This window comes from Dermochelys coriacea, chromosome 1, assembly GCF_009764565.3.
Source record: "Dermochelys coriacea isolate rDerCor1 chromosome 1, rDerCor1.pri.v4, whole genome shotgun sequence".
Classification (NCBI taxonomy): domain Eukaryota; kingdom Metazoa; phylum Chordata; order Testudines; family Dermochelyidae; genus Dermochelys; species Dermochelys coriacea.
This window is the reverse complement of record NC_050068.2, coordinates 211,378,417-211,405,121: the sequence shown is the minus strand read 5'-3', so window position 1 is coordinate 211,405,121 and position 26,705 is coordinate 211,378,417. Positions and strand designations below refer to the sequence as shown.

Sequence of the window (26,705 nt, the reverse complement as noted above, 5' to 3'; positions counted from 1 at the left end):
CCTTACATACAGTGCTACTCCCCCACCTTTTCTGCCCTGCCTGTCCTTCCTGAACAGTTTATAACCATCCATGACTGTACTCCAGTCATGTGAGTTATAAATCTATAAACATGCAAGACCCATGATCATGCACGTGCCTGAAGATACAGCTAGACTCTATAAATACCTACTAGACAGAGAAACACAACTCTGTGACATTGTACAGACATGGAGGCACACATGCGTGCATTAACATACTCACAGACAGGTAGCTGTTACTGTACACACAGAACAGTACTGTACAACCCATCACATACAAACAGAAATCAGCAGTTTTATTTCAGTTTCCAGTGAGTATCTCACTCTGGTACTCATGTACTAGCTCAACACTTTTTGGACTGTAAACCTGCTGGAGGCTAATGAATATTCATGCTGCAGAGCATGCACACATTCACTAGAGAAATCACACACACACACCCCTACCTAGAGATCCAGCCACAAACTCTGATCCTTCAGCTCCAAAACCACAGGCCTCTCCTGCCTCAGCTAACAGAAGATCTCTCAGAGGACATGAATTTATGGGAGGTGCCTTCTCCTCTCTGGGAGCTCAGTGACACACACGCATGTGCACTCACTACACACTCATCAGCACAAACTCACCCACGCATTCACTCATTTGATAAGGTTACAACTTTGGGACCCAACTTCTCTTAGTTGAAAATTCACCAGCAGGAATTAAGTGGTCAAGTTCCCGGGTGTTGCAAGAAGGTGCCTGGCTACTGAAGAAACAAAGCTTATCCAGATTGTGGGTGCTATTTCCTACCTGGCTGCCACAGGACTGAACTAATTCCACTACCACCCAGTGCTGGACAGTCCAGAAATGCACAGTCTCCTTCCACCTTGTCACACATACCTTTTTCTGTGTACAAATCCACCTCAACGGTGGGATTCCCACGGGAATCCAGGATCTCCCGGGCATAGACCTTTTCAATGGACATGGTGATCCTGGTCTTTCCTGCAAAAGAGTTGGAGATGGGCAGCGGGGGGAGGAGAAGCAAGGAAAGAGGCTCAATTCTAGGTTTCTCCATCGCAGAATCCTCACATCCTATCTGGGATTCAGAGCTCAGCTCTGGGCCCTTCATTCCCAGAAAGACAGTGACAGGAGTTCCCTTGGAGCTCCGGGTGCGATTTCCAGTTCACAGAGACATGCTCAGGCTGGTGCACTAAAAATAGTGGTGTAGCAAGGGCAGTGGTGAGCAGCAGCACAGATTAGCCGACCTAAGCTTGTAGGTTTGTACTTGGCCTGGCTAGTCCAGGCCATCACTTGCGACTGCTCATGTTACCATGGCCACATTGCTATTGTTAGCACATTAGCTCGAGCAGAGCTGGCATGTGTGTATCTACCTGAGCTGGGAATCTGCCCCAAGTGTAGATGCAACATTGGAGACAAGCCAGAGAAACGCTTCTGGGGCTGCAGGGGTTGGGTTCTGGGGAAAACCCACCTGGCTCCGGGAAGCCATGGCTAAGGGAAGGACATGTGAACTGCTGACAAATGCCCGAAGGTGTGATTCCTCAGGGAAGGGGGTTGTTTAGGGCAAGACTGTCCAATCTTTTCTGCCTGAAGTCTGAACACATTGCAAAATGGTCAGGGGGCCACAACCAATCTCTGCCATGTTCTGTTCCTTTCATGCTCAGGCAGCACAAGGGAGCTGCCCTGACCCAGCGGGTGTAGAGTTGGCATAGTTGGTGCCTACATCCAGAGGTGAAAGTAAGCTGGTATGCCCCAGTACAGCGTACTGGCAAGAACCGGTGCACCATACTGCGGCAGCCCGGCTTCCCCAGGGGACAATTTAAAGGGCCTGGGGCTCCAGTGGTTGGAGCCCCAGGCCCTTTAAATTGCCTCCAGAGTCCCGCTGCTGGAGCCCTGGGGTAGTGGCTGTGGGGCTCCAGCGGCTATTTAAAGGGCCCAGGGCTCCCCTGCTTCTACCACCCCAGCCCTTTAAATAGCCACTGGAGCCTCTCCGCCGCTACTCCTGGGCTTGGGGGGCTATTTAAAGGACCGGGGCAGTAGAAGCAGGGGAGCCGCAGGCCCTTAAAATAGCCCCCAGAGCCCCGGGCTGCTGCTGCCACCCTTGTGGAGGAGGGGAGGAGAGGGGGGGCACTTACCTTACAGGGTGGGCTTGGGCTGGCTCTGACCCCCCTCAGCCCCGCCCCTTCTGCCCTAGGCCCCGCCCCTTCCGGGGTCCAGAGCTGGCCCCATCGTACGGGTAAATCACTCGACTTACTTTCACCCCTACCTACATCTCCCTCCACAGAGGCCCTGGCACCGGAATAGGCATGGCTGGAGCATGCTGGAGTTATCTCCAGCTGGTATATGGTCTCTTGGGAGCCAGCCAGCCCCCAGGCTGCTCTAACCAAGAGTGGGACAGAGAATCAAGTCACTGTAACTGGTCAGTAGTTCTCAGCTTCTCCTTTTCCCCACTCCTGGGCTGCCTAGGCTGGCTGTGGGGGAGGAAGCCACCCCTCACTGTCCTGCTGTCCCTGGGGCTCGCACAGCCTGGCAGGCAATGGAGCAACCAGAACTCCTCTCCTCCATCCACTGCAAGGCAGTAGGCAAGCAGCCAGGGAAAGCCTAACGGCTGCTGTGTGCTCCCAGCTCAGAGTAGAATTGCTAATGGGGCTGCAGGTGAAGCAGTGGGAGGCAGCTCTCTCTTCCTTCTGGATCCTGGTTTCTAGTGGTGGGGCTGATCCAATCACTGCAGTTTTAAATTGCAGGGCACAGCTCATGGAGCACCTTTGCCATTACAATTCCAATATGCTGTTCTATACCACGATCACCCTTGAGGGTCAAATTTCAAAGCCTCAAGGTCCACAGGTTGGACACCTTTGCTTTGGGGGGGGGGGGGAGGGGAAGGAAAGGGTGAGACTGAGACAAGGCAAAGGAACACAGGAATCAGGGCCCTTGCATGGAGGGGTCTGTGAGCCCAGGGAGCTGTCTTCCCGAGGGAAGGGCCTGGACCCCCAGCATTAGGAAAAGTGGGTGCTAAGGAGCCCCAGGAATGGACTAAGGGGAACGCTCTTGTCTTGCAGCCCAGGGGGAGGGAAGGGGGTATGGGGCTGGTCCCAGCTTTTAAATCTTTAGTTCTGTATGTAAGTCATGCTAATGAGTGTGGTGGGAGGGGGAGGATGGAGGTCTCTTGTATTGTGTGGGTTGGGAGATGAGGTGGTTTGAAGATTCAGTCATAGCTAACCAAGTTCCGGAGCAGAGCAGCTTTGAAGGCTGCTCACCTGCTGGATCATGCTCTTTGGGTGTTCAGAGAAGCCCTTCCCCCTTCCCAGCTCCCCTTCCCAACAATCTGAGGCCCATGTGTCTTCTCACCCAACTGCCACCTATCTATTGGCTGCCAGAGAAGGTGCCTAGCAATAACTCTAGGGAGTGGTACCCTACAGCAGGGTATGGGGGAATTCAATGTACCATTCCCGCCCCCCCCACAAGCCATAGCTCCTTGAACCCCCCAGCTCCTATTGCTTCCCTTCTCTGCCCCTCCTTATTGCTTCCTCTCTCCTCCCTCTTTCCTTCATCACTCCTCCCCTCCTCTCTTGTTCACACAGGTTCAGTCCCCCATCCCTCAAGGGTAACCAGTTCTGAGTGGGGATATTAAACCCAATCCGAAGCTGAGACCAGGGAAAACTCAATTCTCAGTTGGTGAGCCCTACAAAGCCTTTGCGCAGGGGACAAATGCCCAGTACAAGGCACAGTGAGGTAGGGGTGGGCAGAGATTTACACATCACCAGGGTCTGTGAGCAGTGCCTGTGGTAGAGGGAGCAGAGGGGAGCCCAGACGCAGCTCGTACTGGGGGCAGGAGCTGCTCTCAAGCCCATTCTCCTGGTGTCTGGAAATCACAATGTTGTTACAGAAAACTTCTCCAATGCTAGGAAATCTCAGCCAGTGAAGCTGAGAGTCTCTAGAGCCCACACAGGGCTGTTCTCCCCCTTACAACTCCCTTCACAACCACCATCTGGGCTGGCATACCCATCAGCTGCCCTAGCAGCTGCTCTGCAAGCAGAGTTTTTCACGCAGTCTGTCAGACCCCACAGGCGCTTCCCCCATGGTCGTGGCCTGCATGTGTGTGTTTCCCTCATGGCAGTGCCCTGGCAGTAGCCTAGCAGGCAGCATAAAGGAGGGAGGGGGCAAGGAGAGACAGACGGCACAAGTGTGAGTTTCCCCACAGTGGAGCCCTGATGATGACACATGAACTCGACTAAGCATTTCCCAACCCTTCAGCAGCAACATTGCCAGCTTCATTCCAGATTGTCCATTTTCCTCTTCTAGACAATCCTGCCAAAGGCCACAGAGCGGCTGGCTCAAGGACAGGAAAGGAACTAGTCTCAGCCATACTGCATCCCCATGGATGAGTGGCCTCATCACTCTCTCTGTTCCTCTTTCCTCTCCCCTCTGTACCCTTCCTTCCTTGCTTCTCTCTGTCTCCCACGGTCCAGTTCTCCACCTCCAAGGCCCCAGGTGGAGGAAGAGCCGCACTGGAACTCACTGGCTGCAGCAGTGCTGTCCTGAAAGGAGGTCAGGGACGGATAAGCTGGGATAACAGATTGGAACAGAGCCACAGCCTGGAACTCATACGCAGCTGAAGAAGAAGGGGGCAGCCATCAGGTTGAAGGGTGCACAGGCCCTTGGGAGAGGCAGGCTGAATAGCTTCCACAGGAGCCATCACACAGTGCTGGGATAGGGACTGGTGGCCGATGGAATGGGCAATGTTGGCAGGAGGTTTGCACTGCTGTAGTTCCCCCAGGTTGGCACTGCTTCAAGGAAGTTCACACTGCCAGGGCATGGTGTTGTAGAAGCTAACCTGGCTGCATCCCCCATCCTCCCCAGTCCTCAACCTGCTGCAGTCCTCCACAACAAAGCACTGGTAGGGCACTGCTGTAAGGCAGCTGGCACTGCTGTAATTCTCCCAGGCTCAGCACTGCTCCCAGGAAGCTCACACTGCTGCAGTGCTGTGGCTGCTGCAGTTAGTACTTGCTTGGCTGCCATCTCTTCCCATCATTGCCCCCCAGCGGGGTGTGGGGCTCTGAACTACATGATGTCGAACAAGGCTATTCCCCTCCCTCCCCCTGGGAGGCAGCTCTGTGATACTGCCAACGCCCTGCTAGACTAGGAAACTAGCCTGATCCCAGGGTTCAGCAAAGCTGGTCCCTCCTCCATGAATGATGCTCACCAACACCTCAGATTAGTCCCCCTCCTAGCATCAAGCTCTTTCAGAGACATCAGAAATCAGCTACCCCCAAGTAAGCCTCTAAGCCACAGCATCTCCCTTGGGTGCCCTTGGAAACAGAACCTACCTCTGGTGGTTGAGCTCTCCCCAAATACCCCATGGAGAGGCACAGCTGTGTTGTCCTGCAGCTTTGTGATGTAGCACAGATAAGGGCAGGACAGGGGGGAATGCATGACATTAAAATAAGAAGGAAAGGAGAGAAGCAGAGGACGGAGAATGCAGGGGGAGGGGAGAGCAGGAGGAGGAAGTGAGGGGAGATTAGCTAGTTTATTTGCCTCTCTGGCTGGTCCCTTTCTCCAAAGACCCAAATGCTGGGGCGTGCTGGGGGCCCCCCAGGATGGGGAGTGTAGAGATGCACAAGGGGGATGTTGGATGTGAGGAGGGCACTTACCTTTCTAAGGCAGGTGTGAGCAAGAGACTGAGAAAGTGCTGCTGGAAGGAGGAGGAGGATGGAGCTGAGGAAAGATGCAGGAGCAGGACCTCAAGGGGAGATGATGTGTCCTCTAAGCCAACAGCGGCAGCAGCAGCAGGATGGAGACGCCCCTGATAGGGCCGAGACAGCAGCATGTGACCCAGAGCTGCAATGAGTCAGGATTTAGAAGAAGCTTTGCAAACAGCACGTAGGGGATGGAGAGAGTGAGACAGAGACACAGAAGGAGAGGAGAGGGGCCCAGGATAATTCAGAACTTCGCTCCCTCCAGATTCATTAATTCTTTTTATTCAAAGCAGAAAATATTACAGGAGCTTTAGGCTCCACAATTCAAACTGCACAAACCTTAACTGTCCCTCCTTCTCCTTGGGCTTGCAAGGAGCAGAGCCTGTGCTACACTGACTCCAGTAGAGCTGCATTCCTTTGGACGGCATAGGGGGGGTGTCTGACACCAACCTCTCCCAGGAGAGACAGGGAGTGTGGGCAAAGGAAAGGTCTCTAAGGGCCAAGTACATGGAGACGTAGAACACTGGTCCTGCTCCCTGGCCAACCTACTCCTGCTCTGGCCCCCACAGAGTTCTGAGGGACTCTACTGGCAGCTGGAGGGTCACTCAGTTACTTCTCCTTGGGCAGATTCCTCCATTTCCTGAGGGAAAAGAAGAAAAGGGAGAAGTTAACAAGGATGGTTCCAGATGTTTCTTTCTTCCCTCCTTGTGGGATAGGTGGCTCTATAATTGTTCTGACTGGTTTCTCAATGCTGACCCTTTTATTACCGAAGGGGTCACATGCCTCCAGCCATTTTTTTATGGCCGATGTGAGGCAGCATGTTTCAGAGGGTGTTTCACACACTGTACTCTCTTCTGGGCCTCTACTTTAGGCTTTCTTTTCCCCCTTAATCTAAAGAAAAGACACTCAGACTGAAAATCACCAGTCTTTCTACTTTCCGAGGCTCTTCCCACCTCCTTATCCTCGCTTCCTCTGCTCTAACCTGTTCCTCATCCCGGCGTCGCTGCCGTGTCTCCTCGGCCTCTGCCCGCTCATCTTCCTCAAAGAAATCCTTGTCAAGACGCTCAAGACGGGGAAGCAGCACCAGAGCCTCCATCCGGAATTCACCTTCATCAGAACAGGGATTGTCCATCAGCACCAGTGCCCGCAGCATGGGCAGAACCTGCAGCTTTGCCATCTCCTGAAGATTCAGAATCCCATTCCCGCTGCAGAGGGGTGGGGGGAGAAAAACAGGGAGAGAGAATAACTCTATTTATTAAGATTCCCCCAGTGAAAATAACAATAAAGTGACCGAACAGACATGACCCACTGAAAGGGACTCATCAGCAAAAAATCCTGAGCACCTGGGGCTCCCCAAGCTGAGAGAGACAAAAAGAAAGACCTTCCTCTCTCTGGGTTTCCTTAGGTGTCTCCTCTGTGTACAGACAGCCCTGTGGATCAGCCACTGTCATCGCCTCCCCTGTACAGCAAATACCAAGGAGAAAAGTGTATTTGCAGTCACCAACAGGGTACTGAAGGCGGGAGAGCAGTCCGATTGCCCACAGGGGGTTCCCAGCACTCCAGAAGGGTCTCCAGGGCCAAAGTTGATCAGGGGAGGACCCACCGCAGATTGAGGTACTGCAGGCACTTCATGCTCTTAGAGAAGCCATCCAGGGTCTCAAGCTTGTTGTCACGAAGATGCAGGGTCGTAAGCTGTACCAGTTCCTCCAGGCCCTCAAGGTGGGTAATGAAGTTTTGGGCCTGAGCACCAGGAAGGGAGAGGAGAGATTGGGGTGAGGGAAGGAAAGAAAGTTGGAGAAAGGGAGGAGGGAATCAGAATAATGTTATAGTATTAAAATCCCTTTCACTTTCCACATACTCATCACCCCCAGTGCACTCCTCTAAAGTGCACCCTTCTCTGGGGTGGGGCACAATAACTGTTTAACAATCCAACAATAGTGCTGTGCAATGACTTAGGATAGAAGGTTCAGTGGAATACTGTTTCCAATAGAAGGTGCAGGAAAAAATTTAGGGATGATGAGTCCCTCAGGGGGCTGGGACACATGACTTGCGAGGAGAGGCTGAGGGAACTGGCTTGTTTAGTCTGCAGAAGAGAAGATTGAGTGGGGATTTGATAGCAGCCTTCAACTACCTTAAAGGGGGTTCTGAAGAGGATGGAGCTTGGCTGTTTTCAGTGGTGGCAGATGACAGAACAGGGAGAAATGGTCTCAAGTTGCAGTGGAGAAGATCTAGGTTGGATATTAGGAAACACTATTTCACTAGGATGGTGGTAAAGCCGGAATGGGTTACCTAAGGAGGTGGTGGAATCGCCATCCTTGGAGGTTTTTAAGGCCCGGCTTGACAAAGCTCTGGCTGGGATGATTTAGTTGGGGTTGGTCCTACTTTGAGCAGGGGATTGGACTAGATGACCTCCTGAAGTCTCTTCCAACCCTAATCTTCTATGATTCTGTGATGGAGACTAAAATAATCTGAGTTGGGATTTGAGTATGAGGGTTAACACCCTGACTTGGGCAAAGGGATAGGGGATCTTTGACGCCTACAAGGACTTAAGAAAAATGTTTTGTGAAAGACTTAACCTCCAGCAGCATCATGTCCCCTACTGAGTAACCCACACCCCTCCCTGCAGCACAGTGGCCCCTAGAATTACACTGGGGCATTGAGATCAGTGAACAGAGATTAGAGAACAGAGTGAGCCCTATGGCTCACCCACAGCACTACCAGCACAGTGGCCCTTCCACAATCTGTGGCCTCGGGTTCTAAATTGTGGCCCTATGTGTTTAATTATGAATTGAAAATGTGTTTGCAGGGTCACAGAGCTTGCCAGACTGGATCAGCCCAGTGGGCCATCTAGTCTGCCATCCTTGCCTCTGACAGTGGCCAGAAACAGACACTTCAGAGGCAGGGGTAAGAAACACTGCAGGAAGCAAATGTGAGATAATCTGCGCCCAGGATGGTTAAAGCTCTGAAACAGGGAAGTGTTATGTTCCTTCCAATTTTTTGTAGGCTTTGCTGTTATAACTGGATATTTTTGTTATCCATGTAAATGTCCAGTCCCTCTTTGAATCTTGCTAAGTGCTTGGCTTCAACAACTACCTCTGTCAATAAATTTCATGGTCTAATCACATGTTATGTGAAAAAATATTTCCTTGTATTGGTTTTTAATTTGCCACCTTTCAATGTCATTGAATGTCTCATTGTTCTTGTGTTAGGTGACAGGAGAACAGAAGTTCCTGATTTATCTTGTCTAGGCCAGTCATTATTACAGTTATAGGAGAGGCTGGGACAGTTTGGAGAAGAGGGGGAAGAATAGGGTAAAGCTTGTGGGGAAATGGGCAGAAGAGTCTGTGCCCACTAGAGCACACGCCCTTCCAGAGCCTGGAATGGAACCCAAGATCCCTCACCATTTGTCGGCTGTCAACAAACATCTGTGAAACCCACTGGCAAATAAAAGAACATAAGAATGGCCATATAGGGTCAGACCAATGGTCCATCTAGCCCAGTATCCTATCTTTCAACAGTGACCAATGCCAGGTGCCCCAGAGCAAATGAACAGAACAGGCAATCATTGTGTGATCCATCCCCTCTTGTCCACTCCCAGCTTCTGGCAGTCAGAGGCCAAGGACACCCTGAGCATGGGGCTGCATCCCTGACCATTTTTGCCAATAGAAATTGATGGACCTATCCTCCATGAACTTAACTAATTATTTTTTTAACCCCATTATAGTTTTGGCCTTCACAACATCCCTTGGCAATGAGTTAACTCTCCATTGTGTGAATAAGTTCTTCCTTTTTTTTGTTTTAAACCTGCTGCCTATTAATTTCATTGGGTGACCCCTGGTTCTTATGTTATGTTAAGGAGTAAATTATACTTCCTTATTCAGCTAGCGAGCAGGAGCAGCTAACAGGGAAGTGTCGTGAGGGAGTTCTCCAGGTGAAGGAGGAGCGATTACGTGACCTTTGGAGTAAGATTGTTGTCTGTAGTGTGCGTGTTTGTGTTTGTAGTGTGCTTGCTGCTTAACTGAAATATACCATGTGGTATACTGTTTGGGGGACCGTGTGCTGACCATGTGTGTGCTGAGCCTAGCAGCCTGCTAGGCAAGGCTGAAAGCTTCTTAATGAGGCTTTGATCCCTAAGCTCTTTAGCACCCATCAACCCTTAACCAGGGGACGGGACTGTGACGGGTTGGGTCACAGAGACCCCCTTGGGACTGCACCTGATGTGCTGAGACTACCTCTGAGCCTGTTTTCCCTGGCAGCTTGGGACATCAGTGCCCTGTCTTGTTGAGCCAGACACACTAGCCTGCAGCAAACACAGACCCAGGTCTGAACCACATCCCCCACAAGCTGCAGGCTTAACTGAAAACAGCTTAAGAAGTGCTCCTGTCTCCAGCACCCAGATACCCAATATCCAATGTGGTTCAAACCCCAAATAAATCCGTTTTACTCTGTATAAAGCTCATGCAGGGTACACTTATAAATTGTTCGCCCTCTAGAACACTGATAGAGAGATATGCACAGCTTTTTGCTCTCCCAGGTATTAATACTTGCTCTGGGTTAATTAATAAGCAAAAAGTGATTTTATTAAATATAAAAAGTAGGATTTAAGTGTTTCCAAATAATAACAGACAGAACAAAGTAAATTACCAAGCAAAATAAAACAAAAACATGCAAGTCTAAGCCTAATACAGTAGGAAACTAAATGCAGGTAAAACTCGCCCTCAGAAATGTTCCAATAAGCTTCTTTCACAGACTAGGCTCCTTTCTTATTAGCATATTTTCATTAAATCATAGAATCATAGAATATTAGGGTTGGAAGAGACCTCAGGAGGTCATCTAGTCCAACCCCCTGCTCAAAGCAGGACCAACATCAACTAAATCATCCCAGCCAAAGCTTTGTTAAGCCGGGCCTTAAAAACCTCTAAGGATGGAGATTCCACCACCTCCCTAGCTAACCCCTTCCAGTGCTTCACCACCCTCCTAGTGAAACAGTGTTTCCTAATATCCAACCTAGACCTTCCCCACTGCAACCTGAGACCATTGCTTCTTGTTCTGTCATCTGCCACCACTGAGAACAGCCTAGCTCAGAAGTGGGCAAACTATGGCCCGTGGGCCACATCCGACCCACGGGATCATCCTGCCTGGCCCTTAAGCTCCTGGCCGGGGAGGTTAGCCCCTGGCCCCTCTCCTGCTGTCCCCCATCCCGTGCAGCCACATCGCCGCGTGTGCAGTGCAGCTGACTCTGGCCAGGCGGCAGGGCTGCAAGCTCCTGGTGCTCTCAGCAGCATGGTAAGGGGGTGGTGTGGCGGCGGGGGTGGGGGTTGGATAAGGGGCAGGGTGTCCTGGGGGGGCAGTTAGGGGAGAGGGAGCCAGGGGCAATTGGATGGGGCAGAGGTTCTGGGGGGGCAGTGGTTCTGGGGGGGCAGTCAGGGCACAGGGAGCAGAGGCCGTTGGATAGGCGTGGGAATCCTGGGGGGCCTGTCGGGGGCAGGGGTGTGGATAGGGAACGGGGCAGTCAGGGGATGGGGAATGGGGGGGTTGGATGGGGGTGGGGTCCAGGGAGGCCTGTCAGGGGGTGGGGGTGTGGATAGGGGTCGGGGGGGCAGTCAGGGGACAGGGAGCAGGGGGGTTGGATAGGGGTGGGGTCTTGGGGGGGCGGTTGGGGCATGGGGTCCCAGGAGGGGGCGGTCAGGGGATAAGGAACAGGGTGGGTTGGATTGGTCGGGGGTTCTGAGGGGGCAGTGAGGGGGAGCAAGTGGGTGGGGGCAGATAGGGTGCAGGGGCCAGGCTGTTTGGGGAGGCACAGCCTTCCCTACCCAGCCCTCCATACAGTTTCACACCCCAATGTGGCCCTCGGGCCAAAAAGTTTGCCCACCCCTGGCCTAGCTCCATCCTCTTTAGAACCCCCTTCAGGTAAGTGAAGGCTGCTATTAAGTCTCCCCTCACTCTTCTCTTCTGCAGACTAAATAACCCCAGTTCCCTCAGCCTCTCCTCGTAAGTCATGTGCCCCAGCCCCCTAATCATTTTCATTGCCCTCCGCTGGACTCTCCAATTTGTCCACATCCCTTCTGTAGTGGGGGACCAAAACTGGACGCAGTACTCCAGGTGTGGCCTCACCAGTGCCGAACAGAGGGGAATAATCACTTCCCTCTGTCTGATTGCAGTGTTCCTGCTAATACAGCCCAATATGTCATTGGCCTTCTTGGCAACAAGGGCACACTGCTGACTCATATCCAGCTTCTCATCCACTGTAATCCCCAGGTTCTTTTCTGCAGAACTGCGGCTTAGCCAGTCGATCCCCAGCCTGTAGCAGTGCATGGGATTCTTCCTTCCTAAGTGCAGAACTCTGCACTTGTCTTTGTTGAATCTCATCAGGTTTCTTTTGGCCCAATCCTCCAATTTGTCTAGGTCACTCTGGACCCTGTCCCTAACCTCCAGTGTATCTACCTCTCCCCCCAGCTTAGTGTCATCTGCGAACTTGCTGAGGTCTGCAATGTCATATGGAGTGCAACATCACAGGGACTACTCAGGAGGACCAGGGCTTTAAAAAGCCCGCTTCTAAGTGACCAGAGGAGCTAGTGAACAGGAGCAGCTAACAGGGGAGTTTTGCAAGGAAGCTTGAGCCAGGGGGCTAGATACACTTAACATTCTGTAAACTTAAAACCAGACATCACCTGATAAAAACAAAACAACAACAAAGGAACGAACTTCAGGAGTAAAAAGATAATGCAGGCAGAAGTCCAGCAACAGAGAGGGAGCTATCTAGTTTATTGCACCGAATGCAGCATGTATGATTACCTGCCCTATGGGCAGGTGGTGTATATGTGCATTTGGTGGAAGGAGCTCCTGGCCCTCGGAGACTGTGTACGGGCTTTGGAGACCAGAGTGGCTAAGCTGGAGGAGCTAAGGGAGACAGACAGGTACACAGATGAGACTTTCCGGGACACAGTCTGACAGCCGCTGTGCTGTTGAGGAGGATGAAAGTCTCAGGGAAGTAGAGCATCCAACTGGAGCAGAGGGAAATGATCCCATAGTTGGCACCCTCCTTCCAGATTATGTTGTGGTAACCTTTCGCACTGAGGATCTCTCTCCAGGGGAGGGAATTCCAATTATCAGGAAGAGACAGGTAATAGTTATGGGGGATTCAAGCATTAGAAACATAGACAGCTAAGTTTGCGAAGACTGGGAGAACCACTTGGTGACTTGCCTGCCTGGTGCGAAGGTTGCAGATCTCTCAAGACATCTAGATAGACTTATGTGTAGTGCTGGGGAGGAGCTGGTGGTCGTGGTACATGTTGGTACCAATGACATAGGGAAGGATAGGAGAGAGGTCCAGGAGGCCAAATTTAGGCTGCTAGGTAAGAGACTGAAGTCCAGGATCTGCATGGTAGCATTCTTTGAAATGCTTCCAGTTCCATGCGTAGGGCCAGTTAGACAGGCAGAACTGTAGGGTCTCAATGTGTGGCTGAGACGATGGTGTAGGGAGGAGGGGTTTAGATATATCAGGAAGTGGTAAAACTTTTGGGAAAGAGGGAGCCTATAAAGGAAGGATGGAGTCCACCTAAACCAAAATGGAACCAGATTGCTGGCACTTAAAAAGGTCATAGAGCAGTTAGTTTTTAAACTAAGGGCTGGGGGAAAGCCGACAGGTGCGGAGGAGCATGTGGTTTGGACAGAGACATCCCTTAGAGGAGGATCTATTAATGGAGATTCTCTATGTCCTAGTAAGGAGGAGAGGATGGAAGATGACAAAATACAGGTAGGATCTGATGAGAGACAGTCAAATGAAAAAGAGTCTCATTCAATTACATCACATAATGGCAGACAGCTAAAAAGTGGCAAGTTTTTAAAGTGCTTATATACCAATGCCAGAAGTCTGAATAATAAGATGGGTGAACTAGAGTGCCTCATTTTAAATGAGGATATTGATATAATAGGCATCACAGAAACTTGGTGGAGTGAAGATAATCAATGGGACACAGTAATACCAGGGTACAAAATATATCAGAAGAACAGAACAGGTCATGCGGGGTGGGGAGTGGCACTATATGGGAAAGAAAGCATAGAATCAAATGAAGTAAAAATCTTAAATGAACCAAACTGTACTGTAGAATCTCTATGGATAATAAGTAATTCAATGCTCTAATAACAAGAATATAGGAGTAGGGATATATTACTGCCCACCTGACCAGGATGGTGATAGTGACTGTGAAATGCTCAGGGAGATTAGAGAGTCTTTAAAATAAAAATCTCAATAATAATGGGGGATTTCAACTATCCCCATATTGACTGGGTACATGTCACCTCAGGACAGGATGCAGAGATAAAGTTTCTTGACACCTTAAATGACTGCTTCTTGGAGCAGCTAGTCCAGGAACCCACAAGAGGAGAGGCAATTCTTCATTTAGTCCTAAATGGAGCACAGGATCTACATCATAGCTGGACAGCTTGGTAATAGTGACCATAGTATAATTAAATTTAACATCCCTGTGGCAGGGAAAACACCACAGCAGCCCAACACTGTAGTATTTAATTTCAGAAAGGGGAACTAAACAAAAATGAGGAGGTTAATTAAAGAGAAATTAAAAGGCACAGCACCAAAAGTGAAATCCCTGCAAGCTTCATGGAAACTTTTTAAAGACACCATAATAGAGGCTCAACTTAAACGTATACCCCAAATTAAAAAACATAGTAAGAGAACCAAAAAAGTGCCAGTGTGGCTAAACAACAAAGTAAAAGAAGCAGTGAGAGGCAAAAAGGCATCCTTTAAAAAGTGGAAGTTAAATCCTAGTGAGGAAAATAGAAAGTTGCATAAACTCATGACAAATGAAATGTAAAAATATAATTAGGAAGGCCAAAAAAGAATTTGAAGCAAAGACTCAAAAAGTAATAGCTGACTGGCTGTACCTCCACTTAGGAGCCAGAGGGGGGACATGCTGCTGCTTCTGGGAGCTTCTTGAGATAAGCACCACCCAGAGCCTGCACCCCTGACCCCCTCCCAGGACCCAGCTCACTGCCTCAGCCCTGATCCCCCTCCCGCCCTCCGATCTCCTCAGTCCCAGCCCAGAGCACCTTACTGCATTCCCAACCTCTCATCCCCAGCCCCACCCCAGAGCCCGCATCCCCAGCTGGAGCCCACACCCCAACCCCCAATTTCATGAGCATTCATGGCCTGCCATACAATTTCCATACCCAGATGAGGCCCTCAGGCCAAAAAGGTTTCCCACCCCTGACACAGAGGATGGCAACTTATACTGCTATCAGTTACTCTGTTAATTGAAGTGGCAGAGGTCTGTGCAATGAAACCAAAGGTTCCAACTTTGCTGATGACACCCCACATTAAAAGAACATTATTAAGGTTACACTCAAAAGTTAAGAAATGCCAGAATTAAAACTGCCTGTGCAAACTGAATTCGGCCCCCTTATGCATATGCATTATGTTACAATCTTCAGTGACATGATCACATACTATTTTTTCCACAGAACCACTGCTTCGTTCAGTGAACAGGATGGATGGTGCTCAGGGAGTAAATCAGAGCTGTGTAGGAAAGGAGACTGTTTTCTGTAGGACCCCCTACCTTGTTTGTTGCAGAAATTGGAAGGCATGTACTGAAGGAAGCAGGGGGTTTCAGGAAGAGAAAGGAGAGTCTCATAGTTAAGGCTGCACTGGAGAACTGGATTCTATCCCTGACTCTGCCACAGAGTTCCTGTAGGATGCTGGGCAAATCACTTCAACCACACTTTTCACTGGTGGTCACTAATTGTATGTTCCTCATTTTCAGGGGTCTTATTTGAGAACTGGAGGCTGATCTTCAGAAGTGCTGAGTGCTCATATCTGCAGCTGAAGTCTATGTGAGTTCCGCTTTGAGATTAGTGAGACATGATTTTCATTTACAGAATCCATGTTGGTTGGACCCTATCAACTCAAGATTTTCCAGGTGTTTTATTATTCTCTGTTTAATTATAATTTCAACCAATTTGCCAGGCACAGAGATAAAGCTCACCAGGATGTAATTCCCCGCATCACCCCTTGAATATTTTAGGTACAACATTTGCTATCTTCCAATCCTCTGGAAAACTATTTGATTTTAATTAGAAATTGTATATTCTTGCTAAAAGAAAAGGAGTACTTGTGGCACCTTAGAGACTAACAAATTTATTAGAGCATAAGCTTTCGTGAGCTACAGCTCACTTCATCGGATGCATTTGGTGGAAAAAACAGAGGCCTTTTCTTTACTCCTTTTCTTTTTGCGAATACAGACTAACACGGCTGCTACTCTGAAACCTGTGATTATGCAGCCTCTGTTTTTTCCACCAAATGCATCCGATGAAGTGAGCTGTAGCTCACGAAAGCTTATGCTCTAATAAATTTGTTAGTCTCTAAGGTGCCACAAGTACTCCTTTTCTTTTTGCGAATACAGACTAACACGGCTGCTACTCTGAAACATATTCTTGCTAGTAACTCAACCACTTCATTTTTGAGCTCCTTCAGCACTCTTGGGTGTAACCATCTGGGCCTGTGGATTTAGTACTCTGTAATTTATCAGTTTATTCCAAAACCTCCTCTACTGACACCTCACTCTGGGACTATTCCTCAGATTTATCTCCTAAAAAGAATGGCTGGGTTGTGGGGCTCTCCCCCACATCCTCTACAGTGAAATCCAATGCAAAGAATTCATTTAGCTTCTTTGCAACAGCCTCGTCTGCCACTTGAGTGCTCCTTTAGCACCGTGACCCCACTGATTGTTTGGCAAACTTCCTACTTCTGATGTACTTAAAAAAAATTGCTGTTAGTTTTTCTGTCTTTAACTAGTTGCTCATTATTTCTTGGGCTGCCTTATTATACTTTTACACTTGATTTGCCAGAGGCTGTGCTCCTTTCTATTTTCCTCAGTAGGATTTTATTTCCAGTTTTTAAAGAATGCCTTTTTGCCTCTAACCACCTCTTCTACTCCGCTGTTTAGTCATGGTGGCATTTTTTTTTGTTCTCTTACTGTTTTTTTTTTATTTGGGGTATACATTTAGTTTGATCCTCTATTATGGTGTTTTTAAATAGCTTCTATGCAGTTTTCAGCCATTTCATGCTTGTGGCTGTACCTTTTAATATCTGTTTAATTAGCTTCTGCATTTTTGTGTAGTCCCCCTTTCTGAAATTAAATGCTGCTATGGTAGCTTTCTTTGGCATTTTCACCCTACAACGATATGAAATTTAATTACATTATGGTCACTATTATGAAGTGATTCAGCTATATTCACCTCTTGGACCAGATCCTGTGCTCCACTTAGGACTAAATCAAGAATTGCCTTTCTCTTTGTTGGTTCCAGGACTGGCTGCTCCCAAGAAGCAGACATTAATGGTGTCTAGAAATTTTATCTCTGCATCCCATCCTGAGGTGATGTGTACCCAGTCAATATCAGGATAGTTGAAAGTCCCCACGATTATTATGTATTCTGCCTTTGTAGCCTCTCTAATGTCTCTGGGAATTTCACAATTACCATCCTCATCCTGGTCAGGTGGTCGGTAGTATATTTGTACTGCTATACTTTTATTGTTCAAGCATGGAATTTCTATCCACAGAGATTTTATAGTACAGTTTGATTCATCTAAGATTTTTACTTTATTTAACTCCATGCTTTCCTTCACATATAGTGCCACTCCCCTACCAGCACAACCTACTCTGTCGTTCCTATGTATTTTGTACCCTGATATTACTGTGTCCCATTGATTATCTTCATTCCACCATGTTTCTGTGATACCTATTATATCAATCTCCTCATTTAAAACAAGGCACTCTAGTTCACCCATTTTAGTATTTAGACTTCTAGCATGTGTGTATAAGTGTAACACATGCTAATAGGGAGATATCTCGTTAGGAGACTCAATGAGGGGAGGTAGGAATAAGCTGTGTTTGGGTCATTGTTGCTAGGCAGATTAAGCACTCCACATCCAGAAGCTTCTGGCATTGGGTGTAGTAGTTTTGGATCTGCTCCAATAGGTTCCCTGTTGCTGTAGTCAGACTCCATGAGGGTAAGCAGTGAGGGTAGCTGCTTTACAAAGGGCCATATGCCCTGTGTGAGTTGGGAGAAGCTGAGTCCAGGAGCAGGAGGCAGGCTGTTGTCCCTAATTGTGAAGCATTTTGCAGCAGGTTGGTGATATTGTTAACCCTCCAACAGGGAAGCATAGTAATGCTAATTATAGCAAGAGAAAATTGGGAGGGAAAAATAACTGTTTTAATTGTATGCTTTGAAGGTTGTTTTGATTTTAGCCAAACTGTTCTAGTAAAATTGTCTCAGCTAGTCTGAGTCGCCATTTCTTTAAATGTAGTAATGGGGACAGAGTCATTTCTATTCTCAGTTTTGTATTTTCTTGTAACAGGGTTTTCTTTAAATCTGTCCACTTAACTGAATGGTTGGTTAATGAGTCAGCTGACTGGCTAGCAGTGATTTCAGCAGAGGAAGTGTCAGCTTCTAAGGACTTTACTTTTAACTTAAGGTCTTTTTGACTAATCTTACTTTACTGAAATCCCCCTTTATAAAGCTTAAGGTCACTCACTCTATCACTTTTTGTTACCCTACCTGCCTAGGATGTTGAACATAATTATATTGTAGTCACTATTACTTAGTGGTTAGCTCCTGTCACTGAATATTACTTAAGACTAAGTTAAGAATAGCTTCTCCTCCCAGCTGCTCTAGCTCTAGCTGTTCCAAGAGGCAATCCTTTCAGGTGCTGACAAGTTCCTTCTCCGACCTATCAGTCTTCATTCTCAAAGAAAACCTGCACAACACTTTCAAAACTGGGGTTGGAATCCGCCCTGTCAGGGAGAAGGAAGACAGCACCATCTGCCTCACACCTCATATCCTGCACCTATTAAAGATCAGGGGGATGCCCATCTATAAAGCCTCCCCCAGCTTAAGGGGAGGAGCTACTGGTCCCAAAGATCAAATGATTCCAGAGACAACAAGGGTGGGGGAAGGATGGGAGTGCAGGTATCCAGAGTGGGCTACATACCTTGCTCCTGTTGAGAATCTAGGAGCAGATGGGCACAAGCCCACCCACATCTAAAAGTCCCTCCCTTCCTCCAACCTAAGGGGAGGAGCTGCCAGACCCAGATCTCAAGTAATTCCAGGGGTACAACTAATGAAAAACAGGGACGGGAGTGGGGGTCACAGGGGAGCTAAAGGGAGTCACATCCCCTGCAGCCACAGGAGCAGGTCTAGCTGGGAGGTCCCTGAGCACCTGTAGTGCTTTATCTGCTGCAGTTGTTCAGCAGCTTCCCTGCAGGCTGCCTACTGCATCACAGAAGTGAGTAGCTCTGGTTGTTCCATTGCCGGCTGTGGGAGCCCTAAAGCGTGCAGGATAGGAGCTTGACTTGCTCCACCTGAGCCTAGGAGAGCACCTGACACAGCATGCTATTCTCCCCTATACCACTACCCAGGGCAGCAGAGGGGATAGGTTAAAAAGAAGAAGCTGAGAGCCAGCAGTTTACAGCTCCCCAGTTCTCTGTAGGGAACTTGCAGGTGGTTTCTGTTTCCTTTGCACTGACTGAGCATGACAGGAACACAATAGGTCATAGAATCTGCCCCAAAGATTTGATTGTGACCCCCTGACTTTTTGAAACATGTTAATCTCTTAGGCTGACAAGGCTGCACAGTGCTGGCCTACCACCACACTGGTGCATGGACACCCCAATGGAGTCTCTACGCCACTCTCTGTGGCATAGTGCCCCTGCGGTGAGGTGCTCTTACCAGGTAAAGGTTCTTGAGCTTGGGCAGGTGCAGCCCTGCGGTGGTTTCTAGCTTGTTTCCTCGCAGCTCTACCGTGTGCAGGTTTGTCAGCTTCCCTGGATCCAGACCCGATATCACCTGGATTTCATTCCCTGAGTGACAGAAGGAAGCAGCAAAAGTGTTATTTCCCTTCCCAGCACACAGCAAGGAGCACTTCTTTGTGGTGAGGCCTGGTATACATCTACCTTTAAGGTTGAGGCTGCCCAGGCGTGGGTGGGTAATGCCCTCTGTGTCCTTGATGCGGTTGTGGGCGAAACTGGCAATCTGCAGGTAGGGCAGCTCTGTGAGACGGGCGCTGGTCAGCCGATTCCCATCCACCTTCAGCCACAGAAGGTGGATGAGGCTGCCCAGAGGAGACAGATCTCGCAGCTGGTTCTCTGACAAGTCCACATAACGCAAATGAATGTAGTTCTGGAGAAGGCTGATATCTGTCAGGTCCCTGCCACGGGATGAGGATGTGAATGTGAAACAAACATTCAGCTTTCTTCCTCCCCTTCCTCTCCTCCACTCTGCCCCTCCCCACTGTTGGGGAGCCAGACTCCTCCTCTGCAGTTCACCTACATTTCATGACCAGAGAAGCTTCTCCAGACCAGAAGGAGGGAGAAGGCAGATGATGGAGTGAGCAGAGGGGTTGGAAATAGAGCCCCTGAGGGACCCCTAGATGGAGCCCTCTCCCAGGAATGGAGAAGGAGCTGTCAGCTGCCAGAAACTGAGGGCAAAACAAGAGAGGTTGTGAAGAGATAAGTACATCAGATAGTGGTCCTAGCATTGAGGGCTGGGAGGGGGAAAAAGGGAGATGGGGAAGGACCAGGCTGCAGGGTCAGGAGGCTGGAATGCATTTTTAGTGACAAGGGCTGGTTCTAGGGGCAGGCGAGTAAGGCAGTTGCCCTGTGTACCAACTTCCAGGGGCCTCCAACCTCTCCTGATTGGCTGGCCTTTTCTTTTCTTTTTTTTTTTGCAGGGTCACTCAGGCATAGGGTGCAGAAAACATTTTCCACCCTGGCCAGCAAAACAGAAAGGGCTGCTCCTGATTAATGAAAGACAGGAAGGTCTCTCTAGTACCTGGTGGACATGGCCAGGGTGGGACTCAGTTCACAGGGATGTGAGTTCCAAAGTCTCCCAAGAATGTCCTCCCCATGACACTTATGGGTCCATGGATTACAACTGGTGGTGAGGAAGAGGATGATTCAAGTGGCTGCTGAGTTTGGGGTGGTCACAGTCACTTGAACAGCCCCAGGAATCAGTGCAAAGGGCATAGCTCCAGGGATGTCATCTAAGCCTCCCCACTACTCACAAGAGGAGAACTGCTGAGAGCATTTCCTGGAGCATCCATCTATCTATCCATCTATCATATCTACCCAGTCGTATCTATCTGGATGTTGATATTGGTGTTCTCAACAATGTATTTGGGCATCTACCTGACCCTACTGATCAGAGTGATCTGGAATGGGGTATCTCAGAGGTAACTTAGGGTTGGTTAACTGTGGTGAGGTCTCCACCAGGACAAGATGTCTGGTCGGCTGCAACCTGGGAGTCCAACCAGAGAGACAGGGCCGTAGAAATGCTTTGCTGGCCCAATGAGCTGAACTCCAGTTGGCCAGTCATCTTCTGGTGCCAGCTTTGATTTGGGAGAGCAGGAACAGGTCTATATAGATACTGGGGGGAGAAGTAGACACAGGGAGGGAGGAGGTCCATTAACAAAGTGACAAAGGCGCAACGACAGCAGAGAGGCTAACAGAAGGAGTTTGCCTGGGATCTGCCTGAGAGGAGGTATGCTAAGGGCTGCATTAAGGAGGCTGTGTTGGTGAGTATCTGAGTGTCTGTTGTGGGGACAGTTTGACCGTGTGCTTGATTGGTTGTTTAAAAAGTGTGAATTAGGAGTGCTTTGTTCCAGGTGAGCCTTGAGTGGGCCTGACTGTTATAAAAAGCCAGTCAGCTGCAAACCAGCTGAGCAGCAAACAGCAGAGGCTAAAAGAGGAAGTTTGCCTGGGGAGAGCCTACTGAGCCTTACATCTTGCTGGCTTCTCTGAGTAGTTACTACAACTCCTGAGGAAGCTCGTAGAAGGAAGGTAATATGGATGGGGAGTGTTCAGCTGTTGTGACCTGCACTGGATGTGCCATCTTTGTCTTTCTTCCACAGGATAGAAGCGACTTTGTCTGTACAAAGTGCAAGCTGGTCTCCATATTGGAAGAAAAGGTTCAAGATCTGGAGCAACAGGTATCGACCCTGCGTTGCATAAGAGAAACTGAAGATTTCCTGGACAGATGTCAGGATATGCTTCTACGGATACAAGGTTCTGAAGATTCAGAGCAGGCTGCACTGCAGGGAAAGGAGGATGGTGAAGAAATCTGGCAGCATGTGACCTCCAGAAGAAGAAAGGGGAGCGTCCATGTACCAGCAACACAGATACAGGTAAGTAACCATTTTCATGTTCTCTCCACAGGTAGTAATGCGGAGAATGGACTAGATGATACATCTGAGGGAAGGGAACAGAAGAAGACTCCGCTGATTGGAAGGCATGAGATGCACAGTCCTAGGGTTGGGGGTTCCACGACCACTGCTCCCAAGAGAAGGAGGCGGGTGGTGGTGGTCAGGGACTCTCTCCTCAGGGGGACTGAGTCAATCTATCTGCTGCCCCGACCGGGAAAACCGAGAAGTCTGCTGCTTGCCAGGAGCTAGGATTCATGATGTGATGGAGAGACGGCCGTGATGGAGAGACTGCCGAGACTCACAAGCCCTTGGATCGCTAACCCTTCCTGCTTCTTCACGTGGGCACCAATGATACTGCCAAGAATGACCTTGAGCAGATCACTGCAGACTACGTGGCTCTGAGAGGAAGGATAAAGGAGTTTGAGGTGTAAGTGGTGGTCTTGTCCATCCTCCCCGTGGAAGGAAAAGGCCTGGGTAGAGACTGTCGAATCGTGGAAGTCAACGAATGGCTATGCAGGTGGTGTCGAAGAGAAGGCTTTGGTGTTCCAAGAAGGAGGAGTGCTAGGCAGAGACGGGCTCCACCTAACGAAGAGAGGGAAGAGCATCTTCGCAAGCAGGCTGGCTAACCTAGTGAGGAGGGCTTTAAACTAGGTTCATCGGGGGAAGGAGACCAAAGCCCTGAGGTAAGTGGGGAAATGGAATACTGGGAGGAAGCACGAGCCTGAGCGCATAAGAGGGGAGGGCTCCTGCCTCATACTGAGAAAGAGGGACAATCAGCAAGTTATCTCAAGTACCTATACACAAATGCAAGAAGCCTGGGAAACAAGCAGGGAGAACTGGCACAGTCAAGGAATTATGATGTGATTGGAATAACAGAGACTTGGTGGGATAACTCACATGACTGGAGTACTGTCATGGATGGATATAAACTCTTCAGGAAGGACAGGCAGGGCAGAAAAGGTGGGGGAGTTGCATTGTATGTAAGGGAGCGGTATGACTGCTCAGAGCTCCGATATTAAACTGCAGAAAAACGTGAGAGTCTCTGGATTAAGTTTAGAAGTGTGAGCAACAAGGGTGATGTCGTGGTGGGAGTCTGCTATAGACCACCGGACCAGGGGGATGAGGTGGATGAGGCTTTCTTCTGGCAACTCATGGAAGTTACTAGATTGCAGGCCCTGGTTCTCATTGGAGACTTCAATCACCCTGATATCTGCTGGGAGAGCAATACAGCAGTGCACAGACAATCCAGGAAGTTTCTGAAAAGTGTAGGGGACAATTTCCTGGTGCAAGTGCTGGAGGAACCAACTGGGGTAGAGCTCTTCTTGACCTGCTGCTCACAAACCGGGAAGAATTAGTAGGGGAAGCAAAAGTGGATGGGAACCTGGGAGGCAGTGACCATGAGATGGTCGAGTTCAGGATCCTGACACAAGGAAGAAAGGAGAGGAGCAGAATACAGACCCTGGACTTCAGAAAAGTAGACTTTGACTCGCTCAGGGAACTGATGGGCAGGATCCCTTGGGAGAATAACATGAGGGGGAAAGGAGTCCAGGAGAGCTGGCTGTATTTTAAAGAATCCTTATTGAGGTTACAGGAACAAACCATCCCGATGTGTAGAAAGAATAGTAAATATGGCAGGTGACCAGCTTGGCTTAACAGTGAAATCCTTGCTGATCTTAAACACAAAAAAGAAGCTTACAAGAAGTGGAAGATCGGACAAATGACCAGGGAAGAGTATAAAAATATTGCTTGGACATGCAGGAGTGAAATCAGGAAGGCTAAATCACACCTGGAGTTGCAGCTAGCAAGAGATGTTAAGAGTAACAAGAAGGGTTTCTTCAGGTATGTTAGCAACAAGAAGAAGGTCAAGGAAAGCGTGGGCCTCTTACTGAATGAGGGAGGCAACCTAGTGACAGAGGATGTGGAAAAAGCTAATGTACTCGATGCTTTTTTTGCCTCTGTCTTCATGAACAAGGTCCGCTCCCAGACTACTGCACTGGGCAGCATGGGAAGTAGGTGACCAGCCCTCTGTGGAGAAAGAAGTGGTTTGGGACTATTGAGAAAAGCTGGATGAGCACAAGTCCATGGGGCCGGATGTGCTGCATCCGCGAGTGCTAAAGGAGTTGGCGGATGTGATTGCAGAGCCATTGGCCATTATCTTTGAAAACTCATGGCAATCGGGGAAAGTCCTGGACGACTGGAAAAAGACTAATGTAGTGCCCATCTTTAAAAAAGAGAAGAAGGAGGATCCTGGGAACTGCAGGCCAGTCAGGCTTACCTCAGTTGCTGGAAAAATCATGGGGCAGCTCCTCAAGGAATCAATTCTGAAGCACTCTGAAGAGAGGAAAGTGATCAGGAACAATCCACATGGATTCACCAAGGGCAAGTCATGTCTGACTAATCTAATTGCCTTCTATGACGAGATCACTGCTTTCCCCTCATCCACAGAGCCAGTTGACATGTTGTTCCTTGACTTTAGCAAAGCTTTTGACGCGGTCTCCCACTGTATTCTTGCCAGCAAGTTAAAGAAGTATGGGCTGGATGAATGGACTATAAGGTGGATAGAAAGTTGGCTAGATTGTCGGGCTCAACGGGTAGTGATCAATGGCTCCATGTCTAGTTGGCAGCTGGTATCAAGTGGAGTGCCACAAGGGTCGGTCCTGGGGCCGGTTTTGTTCAATATCTTCATAAATGATCTGGAGGATGGTGTGGATTGCACCCTCAGCAAGTTTGCAGATGACGCTAAACTGGGAGGAGAGGTAGATACACTGGAGGGTAGGGATAGGATACAGAGGGACCTAGACAAATTAGAGGATTGGGTTAAAAGAAATCTGATGAGGTTCAACAAGGACAAGTGCAGAGTCCTGCACTTAGGATGGAAGAATCCCATGCACCGCTACAGACTAGAGACCGAATGGCTAGGCTGCAGTTCTACAGAAAAGGACCTAGGGGTTACAGTGGACGAGAAGCTGGATATGAGTCAACAGTGTGCCGTTCTTGCCAAGAAGGCCAGTGGCATTTTGGGTTGTATAAGTAGGGGCATTGCCAGCAGATCGAGGGATGTGATCATTCCCCTCTATTCGACATTGGTGAGGCCTCATCTGGAGTACTGTGTCCAGTTTTGGGCCCCACACTATAAGAAGGATGTGGAAAAATTGGAAAACATCCAGCGGAGGGCAACAAAAATGATTAGAGGACCGGAACACATGATTTATGAGGAGAGGCTGAGGGAACTGGGATTGTTTAGTCTGCAGAAGAGAAGAATGGGGGGATTTGATAGCTGCTTTCAACTACCTGAAAGGGGGTTCCAAAGAGGATGGATCTAGACTGTTCTCAGATGACAGGTAGCAGATGATAGAACAAGGAGTAATGGTCTCAAGTTGCAGTGGGGGAGATTTAGGTTGGATATTAGGAAAAACTTTTTCACTAGGAAGGCGGTGAAACACTGGAATGCCTTACCTAGGGAGGTGGTGGAATCTCCTTCCTTAGAAGTTTTTAAGGTCAGGCTTAACAAAGCTGTGGCTGGGATGATTTAGTTTGGGACTGGTCCTGCTTTGAGCAGGGGGTTGGACTGGATGACCTCCTGAGGTCCCTTCCAACCCTGATATTATATGATTCTATGACAGCCCAAAGTCTGTATCCCTTCCCATCATCCCAGGGTACAGTCAGAGGTAACTCAGAGTGTGATCTATCCAGGATATTGAGTGGGATGCCCCACCAACCTTGACAGCCCATACAGAAAGAAGCCCACACTACTGGGCAGTGCAATCCATTCCCCCATTAATCATCATTCCAGAATTTCTCCACCAACCTACTCCCATCCACCTAGAAAGGGTGCTGCAGGAAGGATGTTGGCTTCTGCCGTGCTGCCAGTGGGTATTGTGGAAGGTGGATTTGACTGCATGTTATCACACTCACTTTTCCTTTGCCTCTAGTTTCACATAGGCATGAGCCAAGCCATTGCCAGTTTTACACAAGAGGGAGAGGCCTTCCTTCAAGATCTCCTCTGTAAAAAGGTGGGGAGACAAGCTCTGAAGGGGGGAGGTGGGGAATGGAGAGAGACAGAAACAAACAGTCAGAGAAAGAGAGACTTAGAGATATCATCACACAAAAATTGGGCAGGGTCAGTCTCCCAGCTCACCCCTAACCCCAGCCATGTCCCCTACAAATTCCCTCCCCTCATGCTCAGGGTCCTTCTCTCCATGTCAGCCTTCCTTACCTCCTCCTCCTCCTCTGTTGGCTCCTTCTTTTCCTCCCCCTCCTCTCCCTCCTTTTCTTGTTCATTGGCACTGTAGTCCTCATCAAACTCCTCATCTGACATCTTCAGAGACTAGAAAAAGCCCCATTAGAAGATAATTTAATTCCGGCCAGAGAGCCCTGACCAGCAGCCCCTGTGGGCCTGTGTGTAACCCTGGCCTGCCAGCAGTGAGGAGAGCTTTGCCCTACCTACACCCGTGCTCCTGGCTGCTGTGCCTTGGCCTGCACTGGCGGCCCCCTTTGAGGGGAGAGAGGAGTTCAGTCTGTGCAGAGGCTCCCAGTCACACTTATGCAGACCCAGTCCTGCTGAGAACCCATCACCTTGCTGCACACAAAGGGCCCTGAGAAATCTCCACCAGGTGGGGATAGGGCATCAGCTGGGGCCAGAGGGGGCCTGCTAACTAGAGGGGAGAAGCCCTGTATCCCAGCACCAGCTGGTGCCCTGGACCTAGGTCCGGACTGGCACCAGGGCAACAAACCTGCTCCCCTGACCCCAGCTCTGAGCTGCTCCAGGAGTCTGGGACCTGCAGGG

At 49.3% G+C, this 26,705-nt stretch overlaps 2 protein-coding genes across 3 annotated transcripts in view; both read right to left on the bottom strand.

The window, feature by feature from the left end:
* The window catches only part of ENO2 (enolase 2), a 14,570-nt gene extending 8,775 nt beyond the window's left edge, over positions 1 to 5,795 (bottom strand). The window contains exons 1-2 of the mRNA XM_038387197.2: positions 5,662 to 5,795; positions 893 to 994 (exon numbers count right to left, since the gene is read on the bottom strand). Of these exons, the coding sequence (XP_038243125.1) occupies positions 893 to 977 (85 nt within the window). The 5' untranslated portion in view covers positions 978 to 994; positions 5,662 to 5,795. The remainder of the gene's footprint in view (positions 1 to 892; positions 995 to 5,661) is intronic.
* On the bottom strand, positions 5,712 to 26,705 carry LRRC23 (leucine rich repeat containing 23). Of its 2 annotated transcripts, XR_006276752.1 has the most exons (9): positions 26,363 to 26,705; positions 26,136 to 26,246; positions 25,835 to 25,947; positions 19,674 to 19,927; positions 19,450 to 19,580; positions 7,310 to 7,446; positions 6,689 to 6,911; positions 6,256 to 6,346; positions 5,712 to 5,848 (listed from the first exon to the last, which is right to left on the bottom strand). XR_006276752.1 is itself a non-coding variant. In XM_043501358.1 (8 exons), exons 2-8 carry the CDS (start codon positions 26,235 to 26,237, stop codon positions 6,308 to 6,310), a joined length of 999 nt encoding a protein of 332 aa, XP_043357293.1. In that variant the 5' UTR covers positions 26,238 to 26,246; positions 26,363 to 26,705; the 3' UTR covers positions 5,968 to 6,307. The 2 variants fall into 2 exon arrangements, 1 of the variants encoding a protein (XP_043357293.1); XM_043501358.1 differs by lacking the exon at positions 5,712 to 5,848 and having other exon boundaries at positions 5,968 to 6,346.

Excerpts from the sequence above, each read along its gene's own strand:
- LRRC23 (XM_043501358.1), bottom strand. The coding sequence starts at position 26,237 with ATGTCAGATGAGGAGTTTGATGAGGACTACAGTGCCAATGAACAAGAA. Across the intron at positions 7,447-19,449 it reads AGCTCAAGAACCTTTACCTG|GCCCAAAACTTCATTACCCA; the intron begins GTAAGAGCACCT and ends CCTGGTGCTCAG. Across the intron at positions 6,912-7,309 it reads CTGCAGTACCTCAATCTGCG|CGGGAATGGGATTCTGAATC; the intron begins GTGGGTCCTCCC and ends ACCCCTCTGCAG.